Source organism: Podarcis cretensis, assembly GCF_951804945.1.
Source record: "Podarcis cretensis genome assembly, chromosome: 8".
NCBI classification, from domain to species: domain Eukaryota; kingdom Metazoa; phylum Chordata; class Lepidosauria; order Squamata; family Lacertidae; genus Podarcis; species Podarcis cretensis.
In genome coordinates, this window is record NC_137177.1 from 56,503,205 (window position 1) to 56,513,168 (window position 9,964).

General features: G+C 42.6%; 1 protein-coding gene across 1 annotated transcript in view; it reads left to right on the forward strand.

Annotated features, from left to right (window-relative positions):
* SLC6A2 (solute carrier family 6 member 2) overlaps nt 1-9,758 on the forward strand; it is a 55,240-nt gene extending 45,482 nt beyond the window's left edge. Inside the window, exons 12-15 of the mRNA XM_079988803.1 lie at nt 1,823-1,923; nt 6,502-6,669; nt 8,558-8,629; nt 9,534-9,758. Of these exons, the coding sequence (XP_079844929.1) occupies nt 1,823-1,923; nt 6,502-6,669; nt 8,558-8,629; nt 9,534-9,557 (365 nt within the window). The 3' untranslated portion in view covers nt 9,558-9,758. The remainder of the gene's footprint in view (nt 1-1,822; nt 1,924-6,501; nt 6,670-8,557; nt 8,630-9,533) is intronic.
* Nucleotides 9,759-9,964: the final 206 nt, after the last annotated feature.

Here is a 9,964-nt window from a genome sequence, read left to right on the forward strand (position 1 = left end):
GGAAGTTTTTCTGAAATGTTTTGATGGCAGCTTAAGCTGTGTCTGTTGATGTGGGGAAAGAATGACTGCATGTAAGAGTTTTTACAAAGAATGATTACAAATAAGAATTTGTTATTACAAGGATAAACTGTGGTGTTTGCAAATTGAGTGGATATTCTTATATGTTTGACTGTCATTTTGGGCAACAAAGGGATTTTAGGGAGGGGCAAAGCCATTTCTGAGCCTCGGGAAGAGAGGGGGTTGCGGGCTGGCCCCTCCCACATGCGTGGGGGCTGGATTTCAGCCCCCGCGAGATCCAGGGAATCCCCGGGCGTGCCTGCCCCCCCCTGCCTGCCAATCGGCGGGCCAGGGAGGCATGGCCTAATACTATTTAAGGCCAGGCACGCCTCGGGTCCGCCCTCTTTACTCCTCGGCAGCCGAGAGGTTTTCCCATCCCACCCACCCGCAGGTTAGGCAGGCTTGACCTTGCTATGGACTTCGGTTGGTCGCCACAAGGGGCCTGGTAGGAATTTTTCCAAGTTGGCAAATTTCCAGCCTTTTGGTTTTTTCGCCTACCTCGTAGCAAACGTCACAACTTTAACGGTATTTGGCGGTTAGGCATTGGCAGGGGTCAATTGTTATGCAAATGGACGGGGGGGAAGGAAATGCCATCACCTTCCCCCAAGGAAAAGGGTAGTCCGGTAGAGGACTCCGGGGGCGTTGCCTTGTCCGAGACCTAGTAAGGTAAGGGCCACCGGCACGCCCACGAGCGGTGACACCCGTGGGGTCCTAGTTGGCGTACTTCAACAGGACACCCACGGTTAGTGTTCAACCCTTCCCGGTCACCGTGCCGGGTAGTTGATAGGAGCCAATGCCTAAGGCCAATACCTTCAATTCTGTAATCAATAAAGTTGTGGCCATTTACGCCCATTAACCTTAAATAACGTGTCCTGTGTCTTCATTTCTTATGGGGGAGGGAACTTGCCACGCAAAATGTGCACATGTTTCCTTCTGGTTCTCTGGCATTATTTTCCCTCTTCCCTGCTTTAGTTCCATTTTCCTGGGCTGGCTTCTTCCTGAAAAAGAGGCACATGGGAGAACCCAGATACCATGGACAACTTTAGGGGTTAGACTAGATGACCCTGCGGGTCCCTTCCAACTTTCCAATTCTATGATTCTAACATTAGGAACTTGGTGCTGTTATGGTGCTGCATTGCAGATGTTGCTGCATGATGCCTTTCCCTTTTTGGAGAACTCCTAGAAAATCATAAAAAGAAGTGACTTTTTTGCCATTGCAAAATGGAAAAATGTGCCCATTTCAGCAGAACCCTAACTAGATTTGCTAATTAACATTGTAAATATTGGTACTTTGTTTTTAAAAACCCTCATACTAACAGATGTTAGGAAGTTTTGTAGAATTAAGGGACTTTGCTTACAACAATTGAGCTGAATTAGGGTTTTAGAGAGGACAAACCTTTGCTGTGATTTGCTACTTGACAGCATTCCAAATGTATGAAACCTTACCAGAGTTTAGTCCCTCTCTCCCCCCCCCCCCCCCCGAGTTCCTGGGACTTACTCCCAAATAAGCACACACAGGAACTGCAGCAAATTGCTTAAATTTCATTGGATCCAGTAACTTCAAGATGACAGTTATGTGGCCATCATTTCATAAAGCAACATCCTTTTGATGATGCCACAGAACATGAGTCATATTTGAACAGCTTATCAGCTTTAAGTGGGATGGCAAGCAAGTAGTGTGGACATCAAGCACTGCAGTGGCTGTTGTTGTCAAATGTATCCATGCGCTGTCTGCTTCTGTCTTATATTTGTGGTCAACCTTCAGGTGTGGACAGGTTCAGTGAAGACATCCAGCAAATGATGGGCTTCAAACCAGGCCTCTACTGGAGACTTTGTTGGAAATTCGTGAGCCCTGCTTTTTTATTGGTAAGCCTTTCAAATGTTTTAATAGGAATTATAGAGCATGTGAATCTATGGCAGGCATAGCCAAAGCAGTGCCTTTCCACATGATGTTGGGCTTCAGCTCCCATCAGCCTTATCTGACATGACCAATGGTGACAGAAGCTATAGTCCAGTAGCAACGTATGAAGGGAACCACATTGACTACTCCTGTGACATGGTTTGCTCCCCTGCCTCTTCTGGTATAGATCAAAAATGTGGGTCCTGGCCCAGACATGTTCATGTATAAGAAACCTACAATCAGGTAGAGTAGGGATGAGCATGCTAGCTTCCATGAACTGGAGGGTGACCGTATAAAATGGGGAGCCTTTGCTGTTCATACAGACTTCCTGTGTGGTGTAGTACCCTAGAAAATACCATATTTTTCCATGTATAAGACTAGGAACGTAAAGCACCATAGAAAAAATAAATAAAATAAGCATTAATATTAATCATAGAGTTGTAAAGTTGGAAGGCACACCAAGAGTCGTCTAGAGCAACCCTCTGTGATGCAGGAATCACAGATAATAACTGGCTAATCAAGAAAGTTTAAGCAGCTGCAAAGGCCAGGCAGCATAAAAAATAGTGTTCAAAAGATGCCTGAAAGTCAAAAGCAAGATGCCTGCTGCATCTCTGCTGCAAGAGTATTTCAAAGCAAGGGACCAGTGATACTAAAAGCCCAACTTCTCATTGAAGCTAGTCAGGACTCTGTAATATTGGAGATAGCTAACTGTGCTCCTCTGGATGATGTCAGTGATCAGGCTGGGATGTAAGAGCTCAGGCATCCTGGACCCAAGCTTTTTAGGGCTTTGTATAGTAATACAAGAGCTCTGAACCTTCCCTGGTAGCATCAAACAGACAGTGCAGATGTTTTAGCGAGGAGGGGGGTCACACATGCTGTCAGTTGCCTGCACCCGCCAGCCATCTGCAATATCAAAAACCTTCTTCTGCGTTTGAATCTCCCTTGACCTTGGACACCTTCAACTTGAAATTGCTCTGCACAGTTCTACTGAAAGGAATGGGGCTTCAGAACAGCACGTGTTAATGGGTTTTGTGCAAGAAATAGATTGTTCCATAGGTGCAGGAACATGAAGATTAATGGGAAAGAGTGATCAGTAACTGGACTGTTGTTGAATGGAAGTTTCACAGTTTTGTTTGTGGGTCTGGTCTTGTTGTTTTATTTTCAATCTTCAGCCACTGCAAAGGTGCTGCTGGTGGGAAATAGAATCTGAAAATGAGATATTTGTTTATTAATTTTAAAAGGGGGGAAAATGGTAAGCCGTTTGGCGTCATTTAAAATTTTTAACACATGGAAGATGTTTCTGCTTGGAACACTCACAACCCACTTTTGTTAACATTTCCCTTTTTAATTTCCCACTCAAAATCTGAAGATCCCCCACTCCACTACTTCTAATCATAGGACTCTGTAAGACCATTAAGTGCATCTTTTTCAAATGAAATATAAATAAATAACAGATGTGTCCCACCTTTCTGGGCTCTTTGCTCTCATAAGATTTGAAGAAGATGAAAACGCACATACTATCTAATTGCAGTGATGAGCAGCAGATGGTTTCTTTTTTCTTTTTAATTGGAAACAAAAAAAGAGCAGATCAACCCAAAACCTCTTTAATTTTTTTTATTCCAGATGTCAAGTGAAGTGAGTGTGAATGTAGTGGATATATATATTAAGGATAAATGTGCTTTCAAATGCTAGTGGCAGGAGAATTGCAACCTGATGTGGAAAAGGGGTGGGGGAGGGAGACTGGAAAAATGAGGGAAACTGAAATTGAGAAATTTGTCTATTTCTAGTCAATAGTAGCTTCCTGGAAGCAAATCTCTTGCTTTAGTGTAATGATGGAGTTGGGTAAGTTTAGGCTGGAGAAGAGAAGCCTGAGAGGTAATATGAAAACCGTCTTCAAATATCTGAAGGGCTGTTACATGAAAGATGGAACAAGTTTGTTTTCTGCTGCTCCAGAGTGTAGGACTGTCAGGTTTGCATTTATTGGTACAGGAAGTATTGGTTTAAAGTGTAGAGATCTTTCCTATTCTAATTAATTCAAGAAGGTTCTAGAAACTTCTCTGTATGAGACAAGCTGGTGCAAACTGGAAGTTTCTAGCTAACAATCAAGCTTCTATCCTGTCTGGAAACAAGCAGAAGGTTCCTGATGTTTGGGTTATTCCTTCAGAGAAGCTGAACATTTGGTTCAAGCTGGTTTTGTTAACTATTTCTGTCAAGGTCATGCTGACTATAATAATAGGCCAGAAGGAGCCTCGATTTCACTTTCTGTCTCTCTTTCCTTCTGGTGTGGTGGTCTGTATGTAGTGTTAAGGTTTTAGTCTTTTTCTAAGTTTAAGTTGAGTCTGCTGCAACTTGATTTCTTATGGACTGTGATAATCCTGAAGACTTGGATTTGTGACCGTTATGTTCATTTGCCTTCAGTCGTAAAAACTCTGCTGGATGAAGTTGATTGCCTGTGGCTTATTTTTTGGGAACCCTGCACCGTGTTTAATTTTTTACTCTGCTAACTATATGTTGGAGTCTGCTCTGGATCAATATGGAGCAGAATCATGGCAAGGACCTGAACCAATGGGTTCAAATGACAGGAAAGAAGATTCTAGTTAAACATTAGGAAGAACTTTCTGATGGTAAAAGCTGTTCAACAGTGGAATGGACCACCTCAGAAAGTGGTGGGTTGGCCTTCACTGGAGGTTTTTAAACTGAGGTTGGAGGGCCATCTGTCAGGGACTCCTTAGCTGTGACTCCTGATTTGCAGTGTGTTGGACTAGGTGAGGATACCTTCCAACTTTATGATTCTATTGTTCAGCATCCAGGTTTTACTGGGTTATGGCAGTGGTGTTTTTGTTTGCTTGCTTGTTTTCTGTTCCAAAGATGGCATGCTATCAGCAAAGACTATAAACTCAGGCTGAAGCCTCTTCTCCGACATCTAATGCCCTTAATTTGATGTTTGAGCGACAAGCCTAATAGCTAACATTATAGGCAAATCAAAACCCTTTCGGGCTTTTCTTCTGTGACAAGATTTAACTTGACACTCAATATTAAACAATGAGGTGCATCGGGTCTTGTCCCCTTTCTGAGGTTGCCATTTGCACTCATGCTGTTAAGTTTGATAGCTGAGAATGCCACAATCGACAAGCGCATGGTGAGGCTAGACAGCAGAAGCAATTGGAATTTTGGGATGAGAGAAGACACTGAGTTTTTGGATTGTGATACAGAAAAATGGGCTCCCACTACAACATTGGTGTGCCTAGGCCAGGGGACATGCAAAGCTCCTCCTTTTCAGGTAGAAGACTGTTCGGGGCAAGTCAATGGGTAGGCACCTTCGCACATCAATATGGCGTAGTGGTTAGAGTGTCAGACTAACAGCTTGGGGACCAGGGTTCAAATCTCTGCTCAGCCATGAAGTTCACTGGGTCCCCTTGGGCCAGTCACAGAGTGTTTGTGAGGACAAAATGGGGAAGAGAACCATTTACAGTACACCACCTTGAGTGCTGGGGGGGGGGGAAAGTATATGAATGTATTAAATATATAAAATAAACATCTGTACACCCCTTTGTCCACCCCCCTTTCCAGTCACTTTATTCCACTCCTCCCCTTCACTGGGTTTGACACTGGTCTTTTCTTACATATTTCACTTTCCTGTCCTTAAAATCGTGCATGTGTATATACTGTTCCTCTGTAGACAGGGTAAAGCCCGGCTGTGAGTCAACTGTAAAGCCAATTCTCTAAGGTGATTCTATCATATTACTTTTCAAGTGGAAGCATTTATAGGAAGTTTGATAAGCCGCTTGGTGACTAACATAAGTGCCAAGAATTATTGTGTGGTCACTAATATGATTGCAGATAAATATTGTATGTTTATTTTACACTAAACCAGTCATCTTCAAATTACAAAATAAGCTTCAGAGTTCTACAGCAGCCTTTGCTAATTTTGTGTCCACAAATCTTCTTGGATGACAACTCTCATCCTCTCCACCCAGCAGGGCCAATGGACAAGTGAGGACAGGAGTTGTCATCCAATAAGATCTGGAAATCCAAGGTTGGGGAAAGATTCAGAGGATGGAGGTAACCATAAAGACTACCTCCTTCCCTGCAGACCCTCCTGGGTGCTGAGAATGGCAGAGAAGGCCCTCTTGGTTGTTCCATTGCCCTCAGAAGCATGGGTGGCAGCGGCCTGGAAGAGGGCATTCTCTGTGGAAGCCCCTAAGTTGTGGGACTCCCTCCCCACAGAGGTGTGTCTGACACCTTCATTACATAGCTTTCATCATATACTGAAGATACACCACTTTATCCTGGCTTTTGATATTTGAGAGATAAATATCTTAGGACCCACCTTATTTCTGTGATTGTAAATTCTTCTAAAATGTTTTTAACATTGTGCTTTAATTGTTGTAAGCTGCCTTGGGACCTTAGGGTCAAGAGTGGCTTGTTGTTGTTGTTGTTGTTGTTGTTCTGAGGAGACACCTGAAGAGTCTCCTTTGTTTCATCTTGGAATAAACATATGGTTCAAAGGAAATTGATCATAACTTTCTCCTCTTATTTCCCAGTTTGTGGTAATAGCCAGCATTGTCACTTTTAAACCTCTGACCTACGATGAGTATGTCTTCCCACCCTGGGCCAACTCTGTCGGATGGGGAATAGCATTGTCATCAATGATCCTTGTGCCTGCGTATGCCCTCTATAAATTATTGAAGGCGCGAGGGACCTTTAAACAAGTGAGTGGCCAAGCAGTGAAATGTCATGGAAATGTTCTTTGTGAAATGAAAATCGCCATTATTAAGCTAAGAGTTTGCTTTCTTTAATTCCACAAACACTTTTGCAGATAGGTGACCTTTTGGAATCAGCTTTTAAGTAATTTGCCATTTCAAGAAGGGATTTAGGACTCTTTTTCTACTTCCTGTTCTGGAAGTTTGGAAGCTAAAACACCCCAGGACCTGACCTATTAAAGGACAAACTAGGCATGAGAGCCATCATCTCATTTTCTAGCACGATGATAGCCAATTTGGTGCCCTGCAGGTGCTGCTGGACTCCATCTCCCATCAGCCCCAGTCAGTGTAGCCAATAGGCAAGGATGATGTGAGTTGTAGTCTAGAGGGCACCCTGTTGGCTCTGCTAGCAACTTGTTCTTAACTTCAAAACATCTGCAAAGATTAGATTAAGGAGTGGAATTGGTTGAGCATTTCTTTTATGCCATTTCTATTATTTGAAATTTGCTCCTTGAATGTGCCGGGACTAATAGAAGCTTCAGACTGGGAGGGATGTGATTCCAATCAGAAAAAAACAGTGTTGGGGAGAACCATTAACACCCTCCCACCCCCAAGTGCATCCTTGAATGACTGTTTTGGCATTAAGTGTTATATCAGTGAATAAAACGTGATAATAATGTATAGAAGCAAAATATAATGGGGAAGCTTTTAAGATACACTTCCTTGCCTTGGATGTGAAAATAAATTCTATGACAGAAAATGAGTTACAGGAAATTCTTCCACACACCAGATGTGAAAATAAATGGGGGGAAACCCTTCTCTGCAGTTTTTTCACACTTAAGTTGTTAATGGAGGCGAAACACTTGCAAAGTAATGGGAATGTGGCTTGAGCAAAAGAGGTCAAGACAGAGGTCAAGGCTGGGACAGACACGGTGACAGTGACACTCCTTTTCCAAATTTAAATCCCAACTGTTATTTCAAAACTCTCTCTGTAGACCAGTGATGGCAAAGGGTTCTAGTTCAGTGGTAGAGCATCTGCCTTGCATGCAGGCCCCTCCAGGTTCAATCCCCCAGGTAAGGATGGAAGGAAGCCCTACCTGAAACTCTGCAGAGCCACTGGCAGTCAGTGTTGACAATTCTGAGCTAGATGGACCAACTGACTCAGTATAAAACAGCTTTCTATGTTCCTAACCTGTGGCTCTCCTGACATTGTTGGAATACAACTCCCATCGCCCTGACCTGACCATGCTGGCAAAGTCTGATGAGAGTTGCAGTCCAACAACTTTGGGGGGGGGGGCACAGGTTAACCAGCACTGGTATAAGGATATAGAACCCAAAATTTATCATATTTGGTTTATCTATACTTTCTAAAAGAGCCTTGTTTTCTATGGTGAAAAAATGTCTCCCATTATTCTGCATTGCAATTGCACTGTGCTCGCTTCCCAATTACCATCCCTAAACTGTGCAGAATTAAGTTTTGTGATCATATTAATTTCCCTGTCACTGCCATGGGAAAGTCTTCTCAGTGCTGTCACGTTCACTTTAGATGTGCTTCAGCCTTTCAGTAAGAAAGCATGAAGGCACAATTTTCCCTCTCTTGCTTTTCACTTCCCAGCATCTTCTATTGCAAAGCTGGTTCAAAGCAGGTTATGTTATTTGCCACTAAGCTTTCTGTGTCCCACTCCTGCCTTTTGTTTAAGGTGCTATGGTGTCACAGAATCCTCACATGCAGCAAAAGATGTCTGTGTAACTTGTGATGTGTTTACTCCCGCACTAACTAAAGTGTGTTTTTATTACTAAAAATAAAAATAGAAGTCAAAAGCTTTATTCCGTCATCAATATGCAAGTATAATTTTCCTTAAAGTGATTCTTCTCCTCTGCCTGTGCTCCTTTGTAGAGACTAGCATACTGCATCACACCTGAGAATGAACACCATCTTGTAGCAGAAGGGAATGTGCGGCAGTATAAGGTTTGTATTCTTCTCTGAACTTTATTAATTTGTAAATGTACATTCCTTGAAAAGATGTAGAGTGGTACCTCGGGTTACATACGCTTCAGGTTACACACTCCGCTAACCCAGAAATAGTGCCTCAGGATAAGAACAGAAATCGGGCTCCGGCAGCATGGCAGCAGCAGGAGGCCCCGTTAGTTAAAGTGGTGCTTCAGGTTAAGAACGGACCTCCAGAATGAATTAAGTACTTAACCTGAGGTATCACTGTACAGGGTAATAATGTACATCAAACAGGAATATATGAATCACAAACGTGTATATGTGTACAGGTAGACAGATGGGTTTAAGAATATATATATATATATATATATATATATATATATATATATATACACACACACACACACACACACACACACACACACACACACATACATGCATACACACAAACATACGCCAAACTGATATTTTGATTCTGAGCCATTGTATAAAAGTTTTATTAGAAAGAAAGCCCCTTGGATTTATGTAGAGCAGGGTAGCCAATTTAGTCGCTTCCAGCTGTTGGAGGACTACAACTCCCATCATCCCTAACATAGGCCATGCTTTCTGGGACTGATGGGAGTAGGTGTCCCACAACATTTGGACATCCTGATATAGTGGGATCCATGTCATTCTTGCAAAAAGCAGTTTGGACCTTTTTGCTGAGAAGCTTTCCAAACCCAAAGAAATTTGTAGTTCATAGGCTGTACTTACTGATTTTATATTTATTGCTCACTAGCCTTCTCTTCAGGTTTTAGCCCCGTGAAGTGTGCAGGGGAGGGAGGTCTTCGTTATTGTTTTTGCTAGAATTTAGCAATACCATTAACAACATCACCATAGTATTCAGACAAATCTTTTCTTCTTCTTCTTTTTCCCCTTGCAGTTCCAGCATTGGCTATCTATATGATGATTAAGAAAAGGAAAGCCAGTACCTTATAAAGATAAATTGGGAATACCTGTGAAGTCAGTGACAAAGCTCTCAATCATGCTTGGTCCTGGCAGGCTGGCACACTCCGAAGAGTATCTCCAGCTTTCTTTGGGCGAAGATTCATCATTCACACCCTATCACACAATCATTCAGTTTGTCAAATGAACTTCCCAGACCATTCATTGGTTTTTGTTTAAGGTTTACAGGGTGGGTGGGGATTAACATATAAGTTCTCAGTGTGCTGATCTTGATCCTGACCAAAGGAGTCATCTTTGCTAATGACTGAAGCAAAAATGGGGGAGGGGGAGGGAGATAAAAATCAGCATTCAGCTAAAGGTTGTCTTATCTGGGGGCAGAAAGGTCAACAACATATTTCAAATGCTTGT